The sequence below is a fragment of the Dryobates pubescens genome, chromosome 16 (genome assembly GCF_014839835.1).
Source record: "Dryobates pubescens isolate bDryPub1 chromosome 16, bDryPub1.pri, whole genome shotgun sequence".
In the NCBI taxonomy this organism is placed as follows: domain Eukaryota; kingdom Metazoa; phylum Chordata; class Aves; order Piciformes; family Picidae; genus Dryobates; species Dryobates pubescens.
The window spans coordinates 1,209,767-1,228,279 of NC_071627.1; the positions used below are offsets into that span (position 1 = coordinate 1,209,767).

Sequence of the window (18,513 nt, forward strand, 5' to 3'; positions counted from 1 at the left end):
GGGGGAGAGGGGCACTATTTCCACCATTTCTGGTGCCATTAAGAGCTCATGGGGAGAATTTTTGGTCTTCCAAATATTAAATCAAGACTCTATTCAGCATTTGTAACTCTTCTCCCTCCCACAGGGTCATTTACTATAGCCAGGTGTTTCTTCGAGAAGAAAAAGAAGTCAAAGTCAAGATAATCCTCAGCCCTTGAGGAATGGAGGCTATTCTTGATTTAAAAAAATAAAAAAATTTAAAAAGTAGCCAGCTTTGAAGTATTTCTAACTTGCCTCACCCTTTGAGCGCAGATCAGCACACTCTATGTGACTTCAATAACTGACAACCATAATAGGCAAGCTCAGGATGTCTGGGTTAGAAGAGTGAGCAGTGAGATGGATCATGAACTGTCTGAACAACAGAACTCAGTTCAGTTGGTGACCTGTACCTAGTGGAGTTCCCCAGGGGTCAGTACTGAGACCACTGAGTTTTATTCAACATCTTCATCAATGACCTGGATGAGGAGATAGAGTGCTGATGATACCAAACTGGGAGAACTGGCTAATACACCGGAAGGCTGTGCAGGCACTCAGGAAGACCTGGATAGACCGTAGAGCTGGGCAAAGGGAACCTAAGGATGTCCAACATGCGTAAATACAGAGTCTTGCATCTAGGGAGGAGCAATCCCACACACCAGTATAGATTAGAGGCTGACCTACTGGAAAGCAGCTCCATGGAGAAGGACCTGGCATGGACAAGTAAGTTTTCTCTGGGACAGCAGTGTGCCCTTGTATCCAAGGAGACAAATGGCATCCTGGGGTGCATTAAGAATACAGCATTCAGTATCACTAAGGTTGGAAGAGACCTCAAAGATCATCGAGTCCAACCTGTCACCACAGACCTCATGACTAGAGTAGGGAGGCCACTACTGCCCACTGCAGGCTTGAACTCACAACCTTCCCATTAAGGGTCTTACGTGCTACCAACTGAGCCACACTACTACCTACAGTGAGCAGGTCAAGGGAGATTCTCTTCCTCCTCTACTCTGGTAAAACCACATCGGGAGTATTGTGCCAAGTTCTGGGCTCCTCAGTTCAAGAGGGTAAGGGATATACAAAAGTGTCCAACAGAGGGCTATGGGGATGATTAAGGTACTAGAATACATGTCTTATGAGGAAAGGCTGAAAGACTTGGGCCTGTTTAGTCTGGAAAAAATCAGGACTGTCAGGGGACCTTGTTAATGTTTACAAATATCTGCAGAGTGGGTGTCAAGAAGGTGCTAGTCTCTTTTTAAGGGTGTCTATAATAGGACAAGAGGCAACAGATACAACTGGAATACATAAAGATCCCACTGAGCCTCCTCTATTCCAGGCTGGATACTCCCAGTTATCTTGCTTTCTCCTTCTTTGAAAGACACTCCAGTCCCTTAATCATCTTTGCAGTCCTAATTTAAATAGCAACTACCACTACTGCAGGGTGTTAGAGATTTCACTTTTAAAGACTTGCATTGCTAAACACACAGTTAACATGAAGTTCACCACAGTCATGCAAGACTCCTCATATCCTTTGCTATCCATTTTAACACACACTGACAACGGCAGCTTGCTAGCTAGGCTCAGAAAGCACTGTGCTGGTGACATCTGATATGCCTGTTTTCTCTGATAGATAAATTCTGAATTCAAAGCCAATCACATACACCTTCCTGTCAAAAAGGATCTCCAAAGGTTAACCAGTCTGAGTACACCAGTTATCACTTACACTTATAGTTTTACAGCAGAATGTCTTTCCTATACAACAATTCATATTAATTACTTGGAAATAACATGTGGTATCTATTGTTCATTAGCTAGCAAACAAAAGTGGAACAAAACATCAGTGAAAGTAATACTGATCCAAACCAGGACACACTTGAAACTAGGTATTTCTTCTGAACACACTTATGTCTAGGTGCAGGTATTCTGTTTTTATTTCAGCAAGCTTTCTAAAACTCAACTTGCTTAAAAGTTACAAAATGCTTCAGAGAATTTTCTTTTTGTTCCACCTAAGGGCAAAACACATTTCAAAAGTTGCATTTTAGCTAACCTGAGAGCTAATGTCTCTCACTCTACTTTCATTACATCTTTTAGAAATAGACAACTACATGGATAGATTGATACAGAAATTTTCCAAGCAGAATGTTCTCTTGTGAACCCTCAATTAAAAGCAAAAGTTAGACTCTTTTTGTCATAATAACTAGGCTGACAACACCATCACATACCTAGGAGGCTTCCAGCAGAGATGTAGGGCCTGATCTAGCAAGGCAGTTCAGATGCATGTCAATATTCCCACCAGAACCAGCTGAACTATTCATATGCATAGCTACATAGTTAAAGTGATTTGCTGGATCAGGCCTAACAGTCACAATAATGAAGCACAAAGATCAGCTAGCAGTCAGTTATACAATTTAAGGGATGCTGCTCCTACAGTAAACACCACTAGGGATAACTGACCTGTAGAATTCCCACTAAAGTCGTAATTGTAGTCTAGAACTATTCCAATTAAAAAAAAAACACAATAGGGAAATGTAAGAGTTGCTCACATTCTCTCCCGGCACAAATTCAGTCAAGATTAGCATCTACCGTCTCTTGTACAGGAAAACCCACTTTTCCTTTGCTACCATACTAGCACAAAGCAATAGGTCTTTGTAGAGGGCAGTGAGACTCCACTCTAGAAATTTGATCCATGTGGATGAACTCTTACAATGCAAGGGGAGCCTTACTGAAATCATGATGGCTCTGCAGAAGTGAAATGTCTGCCACTGTGGACCAGGCAGAGTAAAACATGATGGTCTTAGCATTTCCCCCTTCGTGGTTGGTTGAAGTTTCCCCCCCAACATTAACTTTGCCAGACCAACTCAGTTAGAAGCAAATGAAGCTGTATTTACAAGCAAAATCTACACTCTACAATGGAATGCAATGAAGATGTACAAATATACAGGATTTACAATATTATACAGAGATTTACAATTAATAAACAGCCACTCGCTTCTCCCTCCCTGCCTCACCCTTGCACCCCTGTACAAAAGGAACAAGAGAAAGGAGCAGAGAAGTTAGACTTAGCCAAGGGCAGCCAATAAGCAGGTTATCTCTCCCAAGTGAAACGAAACAGCCAGAGATCAGAGGAGAAAAGGCAAGAATTGTTATGGTACAGCTCTTCTTATTCTAGATATTTACCCAATGAATTTGTTTAGAATACTCTTTTGCTTTCCTTTTTATACCCAATAGTGATTTATTTACATTTTTCTACTTTTCTGCTTGAAATCTGTAACTAAATTTTAAAGGCATAGCCTAAAACCACCACACCCTTAAAAATCAAACCAAGACATTTCAAAAAGTTGATTGCTCCCCTCCCCCCTTTTAAAAACATGTATTAACCAATTTTACCCTAGTACAAGTATTGCCTAAACCTATTTGTTTATATGTTTAAAATATATTTCTGGAATGGCTAAAGAACATGCCTTTTTAGATGAGTGACAATGAAACAAGTAAAGCATTCTCGCTTTTACAGTTGAGATATGCTTCACTTTGCCTTGAGCAAATGCAAAACAAATTATATGATGGCATGCAAGGCGAAACCAGAAAATCAGATTTTTAAAAAATAATCAGCAGAGCCAAAGCCGAAATGTTTGAGATGCCATTCTATAATACATTAGTCAAAGTAAAATGTGAAAAACCCTATTAAGTATTTCTATTAGAAAAATCACCACAAGAATTGCACACCAAATGCAAAGCGCCAAATTATCAATTAAAAAGAAAACATCATTGCAACACTTGGAATTACAGTAACATACTGTGCTGCCATGCAGTAAATCCATGTGAAACTGTAAAGCGACAGAACTGCCTACCTTGTCCTCTGACTTTAATGTAGATCACCTGCTCCTTCAAATCCAGGAGAAATAAAGGATGTTACAGAAAGCATATCTACTGAAATCTTCCCATTAGGACATTTCCTGCCATTTTGTAAGAAAGGCAATTTAACTATTTAACAGTCTTAACTCACTCCATATTTTGACTATTTGACAAGACAAACCTGCCAGATAGTTAAGTATTTTTGCCTGTCAGCAATAAAGTGCAGCGACAGGGGGGGGGGGGGGTGAAAAGCTTCCATGAGCTTGCACAATTTATGACAGTCTCAGTGTTTGATCTTCATAGAAAATAGGGAATTCTATTAACAGTGAAATTGCAAACATTTTTAAGGACCTGACTACTTCAGTCTTAAAAAGATCAAATCTCTCTTAATTCCAAACTGACAAGTTCAAAATTAAAGATTATTTTCCTTACACACAGATACCACATAACCTTGTTTCCACTAACGCCTTCTCCAGTACACGATAACGTTTTTCACAGGGATTAAAAAGGAGAGAGTTTCCAGTCTGGAATACTGGTAACGGTTTTCAAGCTAAACCTTGTCAGACTAATGATGGAAAGAAGTACCCACTCTGAACAGTGAGGGGTAAAACTAATATAGCAGGCTTCCAACTACTTCCATAGATGGTATCTATACAAGAGCCATGTCATCTGCCAGCGCTAAAAAAACCCAACAGAACTCGTGCTAATTAGCTATGTTACATGCCTCCCTTCAGCAAAGGAATAGGTCTAAAGCAATCATTACGACCCAAATCAGACGTGTACACTATTTGAGGTGCAAAAGCAGCTAGAAATCATGTCAGCTACATAAGAAAATTTACCATAAATCATTTCAAGTATTGTGCCTGTTTTGGGGTGAGCCTGTCAAATCCTGTGTTCAGATAATCGCCTATGAAAATGTACTCCTTTTCCATTGCTCTGTGTAAGTGCCACACCATAAAGCAAAAGCTTAATAGCTGCAGATACAGAGCCTGAAAATGAATATACAAAGTTCTGCCAAATGCAGCACGAGAGGCTGCCAGGAATGATTATGGGTAGAAGAAGGACACAAAATAAAATAAAATATTCAATTTCCTTCGGATACAGTGGTGCTTTAATGTTGCTTCTTGCCACTGCAAGAAGAAAAACATTTTTGGCCAGAAGACCAAGATTTCACTCCCTCCTTTAAACACACAGGTCTTTATATACGGATAAAACCACATCCCGGTCAAAAATGGTGACAGTTTATCTGCCTCATACATATAGGAGCATTTGCTTATGTTTTGAAACAATGTGAAGATTCCAGATGTATAAGGGGCTGTGAAGAGCTTTATAAATGTTTTACAAACAAATGTATGACAACCCCAACTTATTAAGGCTACGATTAGCTCAACCTCAATCTAGCCGTAAATGAGAATGCTGTTCTCATTTAATTCTTTCCATTTCTTCATTTTCTTCACTATTTAGTTCTTGCTGAGACATGCTGACTCATCCCCCTCAGCCCCCCATTAAATTAACAGTTGTAACTTAAAAACCTGAGTCAAAACTTCAATGTCAATGAAATTAAATAATAATTACATTAAGGTAATTAGAGACTAACTTAAAAATGCATGCCTAATTACTGTCAATATATCATACCAGAGTAGATATGAAAATATTACAACTTATTTAAATCCTTTTATAAAGCCTATTATTGTGCTCAAGATCAATTACTCTCCATAAGTATCTGTCACACTATTTATTAAGTGATCGATTATTCAGGTTTCCTGAGTCCTAGAAGCCTTCTATTGCACTTTCTGTTCTGTTGACCTGAATTTCACCCTCCTTGCAGAGGATACAGTGAAACGTACAGTAGTCTTTTCATTAAGCATTCTTTCTCAGTAGGTCAGGATTTGTGACACAGTTTTGAATCCTCATATATCTTCTCGGTGGGTTTAAAGTATGCAATTTATTTTAAGCAACTGCTCAACAGCTGCATTTCATCCAAAATTCTTCTGTGGCAAGTGGGCAGGTTTTTGTTTTTAAAAGGTTACACTTCAGTTTACTTTTAACTCCATAAAACTGATAATCTGTTATTTGCCTAAGATTAATGAAATAATGAATGACAGTGTTCTATTTATTTACTGCAGAAATCTTTAAAAGGGATGGGCTGAATACAAAAAGGAAGTAATAAATATGTATCAAGAAAAAAAAACCCTCGACAAGTGAACACTACAATGCAGCTTTTAAAAAAGAAAAAAAAAATCAGTATTTTTTCTTAGAAACACATTTTCAAAAACTTGTCTAAGTATTAATAATTTCTGCATCACAAGATGGTCTCCCTTCTTTGAGTCAACGTGAGATGAGAGTCAAACACTGAACTGAAGCCTGATGTGATTTCCCTGTCGCAGAAGTAAATAAGTTAGTCTTACAGGATTCTGTTAATTCAGAAAGAACCTTTCCCCCTCTGTTCAGATGAAAAGGCAAACATCATCATTATGCTTTTCACATTCAGAATACCACTCCTAACTTTAACTACATTAACAAGACACTGACTACTGTTACTACTAGAAGTGAAAAAAAAAAAATAGCTGTTTGAAGTTCTGCACTTACAAGATTAATTTGTATCAATGATACAAAATAACCTTTCAAAAGTGACCAGAATGCCCTTTCCCGTGCCTATAGTAAGAAAAGCAGTCTTGGTAAATTATGGAATATACTCCTATATAAAAAGCAAAACAAAACTCCTCAAATTGAAGGGCATCTTTGTACTCATTGGTCCTGTGGCTCCATGCTTCAAAGCAGCAACATACCCTTCTAAGGAAAATACACACAGATAAGCATAGTTACATCCAGAAGGAAGTAAACCTTTTTCGTAACTCTTTTATGCTAAAGGGAACTGGTGTTACCAGAGCCTGGACTACTGCTCTGCCTCTGGAGATGGCTTTTAGGCAGAACTGTCGGAGTAGTTTCAATTTGTTCAGACGCACTGAAAATGGTGCTCTGTAAATAAAAGGCAGAGTCCATTTGCTGAGCTTAAATCCATCTAGGACTTAAGAAATAGGTAAAGGAGGGGAAAGTAAGGTGAACTGGGTTGCAACATAGTGTAATTGCTCAGCTTCTATACACAACCAGAATTAACTGGAAAAGACCTTGGAGATCATCGAGTCCAACCTATCATCCAACACCATCTAACCAACTAAACCATGGCACCAAGTGCCTCATCCAGTCTCTTCCTAAACACCTCCAGTGATGGCGACTCCACCACCTCCCTGGGCAGTACATTCCAATGGCCAATCTCTCTTTCTGGGAAGAATGTATGCCTAACGTCCAGCCTAAACCTCCCCTGGCACAGCTTGAGACTGTGTCCTCTTGTTCTGGTGCTGGGTGTCTGGGAGAAGAGACCTACCACCACCCGGCTACAACCTCTCTTCAGGTAATTGTGGCCAGCAATAAGGTCTCCCCTGGGTCTCCTCTTCTCCAGGCTAAACCACCTCAGCCGCCTCAGCCTCTCCTCACAGGGCTGTGCTCCAAACCCTTCCCCAGCTTTGTTGCCCTTCTCTGGTCACCTTCCAGCAACTCAACATCTTTCCTAAACTGAGCATCACACCTTTGCACAAAGCACACAAAAATGACACATCATTTGCAAACTAACGTGCACAGAGAGAATTATGTTCAGTTTAAAAGCTATACACTGGCAGGCAATTCTGTTAGCATAGTGAAAATACTGCTCAAAACCAGCCAGACAAAATAGTTTTCATGTAGCTCAAAATAATCTGGTTTAATTCTATAACAAGGCAGAAAATTTGAAGAATCTAAATGGCTCTTGATCTTGCAGATTACAGAAGATCAAACTCCTCTCCTTGAGCCTACTACTACACTCTACAGTGCTGGAAGAAATAACAGTGCAGTTTACCAGAACATCTCTCACCATGCACAACTGTAGTAGGAGTCCCAGTCATTTCCAGACTATCTGCATTTAGGAACTGTTAGCAACTGATTCCCTAAAACTTCTATTGAAACTGTAAAGCTTCTGCTCATTAGTCAGAGTCAGGTCCTTTGGGAAGGACCTCCTCAATTGCTAGCGCTGTTCACGATCCATTTTGTTTGTAACCACTGTATCTTTTCCCTTCCAATGTAATATATTTACACTCATTCTTAAATGCTACACAATACACCAGATGAAAGACAGAATACAACTTCATCCCATACTGCTGTAATTGCACACAATCCAACTAAACAGGCTGGCAATATGTTTTCATGCATAAAAATTCACCACGTTCCTTCCTTCTCTTTCTGAAAACTTATGGGACTTGCACCAATCCTCTACAATTATCTGTAGAAGGAAGCTTCCACTTAAAAAGCAGTGTGAATGGTTTAACCATAAGACTTCTGTCCAATAAAGTTTTTGAAAAATGACCTTCTCTCCTGAGTAGCCAAGGGGGAGTACTGCTCTTTTAAGAGGATGAAGAAATTAGTTCAAGTAGACATCAAGGCACTATGTCCCACACATCTAATCATAAAATTGTTTTACTTTCCTTAAGATAAAGTCAAAAGAAATTACATTTTTTCCAATCTCTACCTTCTACTTGCTGGCCAGTATGACAGCTCTGAACTGTATGTCTCTATCTTTAACAGCACCTCAGGGAACAAAACCCTGTAGCATGACAGTCTCAAAGTCCTAACAAGCCCCCCAAGCCTACAAGGCTTTCTTTTCCAAGGGAAAGTGCAAGTGGTGTGCTGAACTTTGCACGTACAATAATCCAATGTATTCTGCCCTGTGGAGAGGAGGCAAGCACATGGGATTTGACAATGCTAAGGCAAGCTGCGTTGTGTGACCTTTTGCTCTCTTGGATTCTTTTTTATTCTCAGGAATCATCCTTTAGAAGCAACACAGTTTCTGTACTGGATCATACCTGTGCATATGGCACGACACACATGCTTGCCCTGTCAGTATTCCAAATCACTGCAAGAAAGCAACTTTATGGAATATGGTATCTATATTTGTTGCTTTCCTAACTATGTGGTCTTGACAGAGAACCACAGGTCCTTCAGGTCTGTGAGGAAAATGAGGATTTCTTGGAGATGCTGCACTAGACTAGCCCAAGTATGCTGCTCATTTCAGCATCTGAAAACAGAATTGATAATTAAAAACCAAATGCATGATTGCATTAAGGTATGGAAATAAATGAGAAGTTTATCTTTGAACACACGTTTATACATAGTATCTTAAATGACATAATGCCCTTTCCCACCCCTCATCCCATGTTTAAAGTATTCTATGTATTTAATTTGTCTGTTTTCAGAAATCAGTGCTATAAAGTAGCATTAGGCTTTCTTTCCCCCCCCCCCTCTTCAAACAGTAAAAGAAACAAGAGATTGCTTATTGTTAAAGCATTTAATCTGAAGATGAAATGTAATCAATCACTTCAAAGAAATGAGGGCATTTCTCATTTAACATAATTGAGCATGTATTACGACCAGGGTAAAATCCCAGCATGACTACTGCCTCACAGTGATTCTTCACCATTAGTCCACGGTTTCACCAGAATTCAGTTTCATTTGGTTCTTAAAGTTATTGGGCAACATTTCATCATGGTATCCAATAGTATTCATCATACCATTTCATCATGGTATCCAATTTAAGAGGTAGAAAGACTACAGGAAAAAAATTCTCGTGTGCATACGCCAAACAATCAATGAATCCTTTATCCTCCTTACAATAAGGTCAACAAAGCGACCACTAGCTGACCATATCTTAAAAAGCTTTCAGGCATCCAGGAAGTACATAAATTGTGCATTTGTTTGTGTCAATCCTTAACACAAGTCATACATACTTGCACTTTCTATATTCTTCACCTGTCCCTCCATAGCCTTCCCATTTTGCCTAGCCAAACTTGTTGAAGCTAAAAAGCACTTCCAGCACCACTGAACTGCAGGCATGGAGACGTGCTAAAATACAGAAAAAACAGAATGCGTAGCAGTATGGACACACTGCCCAGACTCTTTACTTCTCATCCCAGAAGGTTTATTTTCATTAGGAATACAGGTACTGCATAACAAAACAAACTCATGGATGAAATTATATAGGACAGGAAGAAGGTAAAACAAAGATAATGTCAACCTTCAGAAAATCATTTAATTCCAGAGTTCACAGCCCCAGTGACAGCAACTGAGAACAGGTTGATATTGGTTATCACAAAGTCCATCTCTTCAAGGAAGGCATGCTTGTCACCACTGAGTTTAGGTTTTTTCCTTCTCCTCATAGAATACCACATCAGGACAGTCTTCTTAACTGCTCTGATAATGAAAGACAACTAATGGCAAGGAGAATTACTGGCAAACCTGTAGCGCAAAGTAACACGTCACTGAGCTTGGTACTTAAAACTGCTTCAAAGGGAAACTTGCATCCAGGCCATCCATTAAAAGAGAGGCACAAGCAAATGTCAGCCACTGAGACCTAGAGTAATCTAAGACTTTATTGACAAGTTACAGTGAAAAGCTCCTACCTAAAGCTGCCATGAATAAAAGCCAGCCAAAGGTTAAGTGTGAAGTGTTACACTGATTGTAGCTCAGGAAACTGAAAAATAAAAGGGGGGAAAGAGAAAGAAAAAAATCCCCCCAAACAATCCACCAAAAAAAGAACAAGAGAGCCAAGTAAATACAAATTTGACAGTTTCACAAAAAATCCATCAAATTAAAAGCTTTATTGCTTCTCCAAGAGGATGGCCAGAAGACAGCTGTTGAGGTAGAAACACAACTGCAGCCACCCATGGGGCCTCATAGCTTTTTCACATTACTGTTCCACTAACTCCAGAGAGGGCAGTCACAAAGCCTTGAGGGGGCATAAATAAGCTTCACAAAGCTGACTGACATTTCCAGCTTGCTAATCACTCTTTTTTATGGTGTCCAGTCTCCCTACAAAAATTCCCACCCCAAATCCTCAGCTTGTCCGTAGGCACACCTTTTGGGAAGGAAGTCTTGTATTCCTGTCTCTGTCAAGATGCAGCCCTATCTCAGGTTCATCAAGAAGCTTCCGCTACTGAACTCCAGGAGTTTGCTCTCTAGGCAAAAGACTCCTAATCTGCTGCAGCTGTACTTCCTCAGCCTATCAAGTAGGAAATCTTTTTATTGCTCTGGCCTATAAGCCTCTTATCTCCTAATTCTGTGAGGCTGAAGAATAGCTGTTCTGCTTATTAATCCTACAATGACTATCAGAAGGGTATATATGCAGCTTCTCACACTACTCAAACACAAGTAACTAGGTTTCATCAAGTTCCTTGCTATCTACTTAGCTGAGCTCCAATTCATGAGATTTTACAGCAACTAAGAGTAGCACCTTCATGAAATATTCCGATATGGTGCTATAAAAGTTTTACAGTAAAGAATTTATATTAGGAGCCAATATTGCCTAGTTCCTGAAAGAAGGTAGCCACCTCTGCAGGGCAATTCTCAAGTTGTGAGCTTTCTCATAATTTATTATAAACCCATGTCATCATTCATGACCTGCAAAATACTACTCAAATGGGAGAAAAATAACAACTAGTTGAGTTCTTGGCTGAAATAACATCTTTAACACATCTATGAAAGCCTACAAGTTGCTGAGTTCCCCTCTATATACAACACTCAGCCATGGAGAAATTAATAAGGTAAAATTTTTACTCAGGATTGATGTCTTCTTTTTCTACATGAACTGAAAATTTGCTGCAAACAGCTGCTAAACAGCGCTACAAATGTGACAGAGATCATATCACAAGATGCGAGAGTAAGTTCTCATATAATATGCATTACTTAATATATACCTGATGGACAAAAATAGGCCTACCTCTGTAATTCAAAACACCCCAAACCCTTCTATAAAGTTTGTGTTGAGAAAAATGTTAAAATGGCAAACTGCATTAAAATCACAGAGATGTCACATCAGTTGTACCTTTTATTTTAACTATAAATGTCACACTTCATCATGCAGCTGTCAGCTTCCTTTAATGTACTAAATGCTATCATGTAAGCACTGAACCTGACATGATGTAACACAATAATTAAAAAGAAAAAGCGAGTCAGTTTTGACACCATGTCACTTTTCTGTTTGCTGCAAATTAAAGGAAAAATCAAAAGCACAGAAGTAAAAGCTAGTGAAGAAAAAGTTTGCAAGAAACCCCAAACATCAGGTATTGTTTCCTTCTAATGTTATGTCATATTTTTATGTTCAGCTGTGAAGGAAGTTCACAGATTAAGCACAGCTACTTACAAATTGACAGCAAAAGAAGTCAAGAAGAAAGCCCAAAACTTCTGGAAGGACTATTGTAGTAAATCCGCTCCGAGTTGTCATTTCCGTAATAGCTGACATCCGTGGAACTAAACAATTATTTTTCCACTTTCGATCTTACCCTTTTTCAGTTTGTATCCACTCTGTTTTACTGCTGTGGCATGTTAAAATTTGTGATGCTTTTCAAACTGCAAGCAACAGCACTTAAATTGTGCCTGAAGTAATTCCTGCTAAAATGGAGAAACTATCAACTCTAGATAATTAATACTGAAATTGGTCATGTATTGCAAGTTTGAGTTTCATTTATGGTATTTGATGTGCAACACTAAATAAAAATCTCTAAAATGTTAAAAACATTCATTTCAGACAAAAGGAAAATAAGGTACACCTGGAAAGGCATACTGTTAGTGATGAGAGCTCCTCTTTTTCATTGTTTTTCTGTTCATTTTCATCAATTCTAAACCCACAACATCAACAGAAAACAAACCACCAAAAACTTTTGCCCAAGGGATTTAGTGGAATCCATCACAAATACAGAATTGCCACACGCCTGATATTCACTATGGTCATACCATGACACGTTAAAAACTGCTGTGGCCCAGGGAAGAAATAAATCTTCACCGAGTCTGTTCACAGGTAGGGAGGAAAGAGTAAAGCAAAACAAGCTAAAGACCTGTCCTGTAAAGGAAAGGACTGATACAGAAATTTAAAGATTATTCGCGTAAAATCATTCGCTTGAAACAGTGAGTTAACACAAATCCCTTTTTCCCCCCTCATGAAAATGAGGAAAGGGGAACGTGCGAAACTCTAGAAAGCTTCACCTCAAAATACCATGTAACTTCAGAACTGTTTTCTACTAACTTCCCAGGGACTTTCACAGCAGTAACCTGCTAGAGTAACACTAAAATTAACAGTATAATCTTAACTGGGAAATGTCTATACATGAGTGTTACTGCCTTTTTCAAATACCACATGTTTTATTGAGTACAATAGCAAATTGCAGGAAACCCCAAGGAAAAAAAAAGCTAAGGTAGATTGAAAATATACAAAAAGACACACAAATAAAAATACACAAATGAAGTAATAAAAAAAATAACCTCAGACCTGTACATACAACTGTCTTCCAATAAAGCAAACCCTTGAGCAAAATTTGGATACCAACAAAGCTGCCAGTAATTTGCTCTTTAAAGACTACTCTTTAAGTAAACACTGAAAATGTTAAGAGTGGCAACAGTTCTACATATCTAAGAATCGGGATGTATTATACCTCAGTGACATTTATTCTCAAGTAGATAAATTTTTAAAAACTAAAACTAAACAGTACTTCTTGAAGGCTATATTCAACTACATGAAGACTTCAAAGTGATCATAGCAAACATACATCTTTAAATTATCTGTTCTATTCCTACGTCATTTTTCTAGCCCTTGAAGCATTCAGTTATTGTTACAGACATTTTTGTACATACAAGGGACAAAAAAGGGAAGGTCTGCCTCTTGTGTGCATGAACATGTCCAGCTGTGAAAATTTATATGATTGAGTGGTGATATTAATCCCCATAAATTCCTAAACCAGCCTATTGAAGGAATATATCCACAAGAACCTTTACATTACAGCCCTTAGTGGAAGATGATGTTATTGATTTTTCGTATCTAGGATCTCAAATGTGAAATGATAGAAGAATAAAAGAATAGAAACAAAACAGCAAAACATTTCACTTTTTATGCTTTTGACTGTTATTACTTAACATTATAAACAACACAGTCCAAGATCTGAAAACAAGCTCTGTGGTGATAAAACACTTCATACCTGCACTTCGTAGGTTAGGGTCTAGGTCTGGCATTTCCTTGGATGCTTCTGGACTGACACTGTAAATAGAAGCTCCTGCTTCACTGACAATGCTGAAAAATAAAGTGGTGAATAATCAAAACACCAAACAACTGAAAGACACAGCAAGTGACTTGATTGAATACTTGGATGTTTTTTAAAGCCTCACATCTTAGAAATATTTTGAATCAATGAATACTTACAAAAGCAAGGTAGTACAGTCAAAGCGGGGGGGGAGGGAAAGGGGGGGAAATCTATTTAAGCCAAAACACCCCTTCCTGCCCTGCAACACTCATTCTTTTTCAGTCCTTGCCCAATTATAATTCTACACTGTATGTGATATCAGCCCCTGTAGTAATGTTACAACAGAGAAAACGAACACAAGCGTTACCATAAGCAGATCAGCAATCCAGCTTCCACTGACAAAAAAAAACCCTACCCAACAATATCATTAAAAAGACCTATATTCTAAAGTCTAATATCAAACTACTACACACATCCAAGTCATGTGCTCACATACACATTGTCAAAAGCTAGCTGCCTAAAACACTCAGAAAAAAACAACAGCTTGATAGAGACTGAGCTGCAGCTGGATTCTCAGCAGCCTTTAACACTGTCTTCTCCCTGCTCTCACTGCCATCCCCAAAGAAAAACAGCCTGCATGTCTTCAGTAACTTACACTACAGTTCATTTAGCTACTGCACACCTCAAGCTCATTCAGTAATGATGATAAACTCACCAATTCAAACACATAATTAAAAACCTCTCAAGTGCTCTTGTTCCACTCAAGAGAAAACAGCAATCAAGTATTCAGTGTAAGTTTATTTTCAGCTCTGAATTTTTTCACAAGTGAATTTCTTCAAATAACTTCAACAGAACTTGAATTTCAAGTTGATAATTAAGGCATCTGACAGCTACTGCACTGGAGAGGAATGTGATCAGTTTCAGAACTATTTTTACTTTTACTGTTCCACTTAGAATAACCCTGTCTTTGCTATAAGGAGGGAAACTACAATCTTTAAGAGCCAGACCTTTCAATAAAAATCATAACTTTTCTTCATATTGTTTCAAATTTAGACTGTAAATTTCCTAAGAACATTTAGTAGATTTTTTTTTTTTTAAATAAAAATCTGATACCAGAAGCACTTCCTGGAAGCTGGAAAATAGCTCAGAGATAAAACGTATTCTTATTCAATGCTCCAACTATGTTAACAGCAAATAGCATAAAACGTAGACATAAAACTGCAAGAATTTCTTACTGTTGCTTTTACAGATTCCCCCCCAACCTCGTACACACAGAGGTTTTGTAGTTGGTTGAAATTTAATGAACATTTCAACACTACAAACAGATTGCATCTTTCACTAAATAGAGAATAAAATCCTGTTCTCTTTTATATTAGCATAACTCCAAATCCACTCAAGCAACAGTTTAACAGGAAAAAAACCTGCTCAGACCAGCTGAATGAGGCAAGTGGAAATAATACTATTTCATGAACTTTTAAAAAGATTCTGTGTTATAGATATTCCAAAACCAGCCCTGTAACAGCTCAGAAATAAGGTCATATCATATAACTTCTGAAAAACAAAGATGTTGACAGAAGCCTCATCAAACTGATTTTTCTGACTAACAGGTAGGTTACAGGACAAAGCAGCAGAATGTATTTCTTAACCTGTTCAAACATTATAAAGGCAGCATCTGGCAAATGCTTTCTTTTTGGATACTGCTTCCAAAACCCACATATGTTAGCACATACTTCTAACAGCTTTTCACTAATCGCTCTTCAATCTTTGTATTCGAACGGATCCAAAAAGTAAACTCTCTGCAACTTCTAAATACATTAATATTACACTCAGATTAAAAAAAAAATACTCAGTGTTTTGCACACATTTTTACAATGCTGTCCAAGCAGTTATTACTGTAAGTAATAAGGAGGTTACAGTACTTTGTATAGTGAAGAAAACCAAAGTGACCCGGATGGCACTTTAAAAACATTTCACGTTTTATTGATCCTCATAAATGCTACGCTGACAATTGTCAAAAGCGAGAGGGCTGCAATAACACTGTCATTCTACAGCAGCAAGTGAATTGCACCAGATCTTACTTTAGGCAGTAAAAAAACCTCCTTGCTAAAATGAGTAAATAAAATTAAACTCAGGATGGTAGAAAGAAACATTTGAAAAGAGTACGTTTCCTTTCCACACCGAGGGGAGGAGGAAGGGAGGAAGCCGTGTAAAAAAACTATCTGAAGCGGGAAAACAAGATTTAAAAAGCACTTTCACTGGATATTTGACAGCCACTCTGAGATGGCTTTTTATACGTATGCACTTATTAAAATATTTGGTGTAGCAGACTTGGAAAGGGTGGGGGAAGACTTTCCATTCCTGTAGACCCCCTCACCACTGTGCCCAAGAGAGTGAAACCTGGACCTAAAATAAATCTGTTACCCCAAGTAAACAGACAAAACCTCGAGCTCCAAAGAAATCGTTCTCTGGTTCATTCAATCATAGTCAGACAAACTTTACAGACCTATTAGTGGCTGTCATGTGGTTTTATTTAGGTTTTGTAGCTACAGTAAGGTGGTTACTAGCTTGGTCACAGTACTGAGATTATAAGCATAATAGGTATGGGGAATTCTGTTTGCAGTTGTCCCAGATTTTGCCTTTTTGTAACTACACATGAGACAGTCATTTTGACTCAAAGACATTTTAGTTTTTTGTTTTCTAAATTCTAGTAATTCTTTTTGAAATGGGGAATGATATATGGAACAATTTAAACTAATGTTGTAAAATGCTCTATGTCATTGAGGTGGTTTTAGGCTATGCCTTTAAAATTTAGTTACAAATTTCAAGAAGAAAAGTAGAAAACTATAAATAAATCACTATTGGGTGTGAAAAGGAAAACAAAAGATTATTCTAAACAAATTCATTGGGTAAATATCTGGAATAAGAGGAGCTGTACCATAACAATTCTGCCCTTCTCTCTTGTGATCTCTGGCCGTTTTGCTTTGCTCGGGAGAGTTAGCCTGCTTATTGGCTGGCTTTGGCTAAGTCTAACTTCTCTGCTCCTTTCTCTTGTTGCTTTTGTACGGGGGATAAGGGGAGAGGCAGGGAGCTTCACCTGGTCAAGGACCAGGGGAGTTTTTGTGTTGTTTGCTAATTGTAAATATCTGTATAATATTGTAAATCCTGCATGTTTTGTACATCTTCATTGCATTCCATTGTAGAGTGTAGATTTTGCTTGTAAATACAGCTCCATTTGCTTCTAACTGAGTTGGTCTGGCAAAGTTAATGTTAGGGGGGGAAATTTCAACCCACCACAGTCATGCTTTCAAATTATATACATATTTATGTCAAGGCACATTAAGACAACCAAATCTGCTTAAATCAGTAGGCAACAAAAAATTATTACAAACTACTATGGTACTGTTGTCAAACTTTTCCCCATCTCTTTATTTAAAGGATCCAATTATCAAGAGAGTCACAAGAAAGCCCTTGTAGCAGTTGGCAAAAACTTTGTATAGTTTAAGAACTTGAATTAATTTCTACATTGACTTTTTAAGCAGGTGGCAATATGATATGCTTATAGTACGTGAATGGACAAGCTTCAAAAACTGCTCTCTGACTTATAAAAAAGGCAAGTAAACCACTCAGGACTATGCCTCCATACTATCTGCTTTCCACAGATCCTACAGATATTTTTTTTCCCCCTCAGTGCCTAATCTCAAGCTTTTGAAAGTTAAAAGTGCCCAAACTGCAAAGCCACTAGGCAATATTTCAGACAATATTTCACTAGACAATATTGCACATTTTCATTGTGCAAACAGGCTTGTTGCATAAAAATTAAGTTTTCACATACTGCATCTGTCCCAGTCATATTCAATTCACATTTTAAGTACTGCTAAATCACCATTATCCATATTCCACTAGCACCATCTGGTGGAACCTCAGCTTTCTGCTACAGACCATGGAGCAAACTTCCTACTCATCTTAAATGAGCATTATGTATTTGCCACGAAAAGATAATCTGAAGGCCGTCAGATTTTCAATCTCTCAAGTTTTGTTTGTTTTGGGTTTTTTTAGAGGAAAAAAGGCTTTCTTGTAAAAGGTAAAGAAAAATAATCAAAGAATATTTATTTAAAAAATAATTCAGAACTACTCTACCCCTACAAAAACACATCATGATAAAGATTACATGTAACGAGTCACTAACAGTTGTTCAGCTATTTCTATTTACAATTTCTTCTGTATGTAATGGCACACTTTTAAAAACTTAATAAGGTTCTTTAGCATGTCATCACTGAAAACCCTTTCAAAACTGTGTACAAAATAATCTCATGAATGTGTAATGAAAAAGCTGTATCAGGCTAGACTTCTACAATTAAAGACGGATGCAACTTCCTGATATTTTCATGAAGCTTACTAACTTTTCAGACGATTTTACTACACTGAAGTAAATTTCACCACAGTCAAATGCAAAAGCAGATTAATAACCAGGAAGAAAAATTGCCTAATTTTACACAGCTTACTGTTCCTATAATCTCCAAAACCTTGACTTACAGCTTGAAGCCTTTAAGAAACA

General features: G+C 37.9%; 1 protein-coding gene across 1 annotated transcript in view; it reads right to left on the minus strand.

Annotated features, from left to right (window-relative positions):
* SRBD1 (S1 RNA binding domain 1) overlaps positions 1-18,513 on the minus strand; it is a 139,066-nt gene that overhangs the window by 58,968 nt on the left and 61,585 nt on the right. Inside the window, exon 14 of the mRNA XM_009904029.2 lies at positions 13,917-14,008. Coding sequence (XP_009902331.2) covers positions 13,917-14,008 — 92 coding nt within the window. The remainder of the gene's footprint in view (positions 1-13,916; positions 14,009-18,513) is intronic.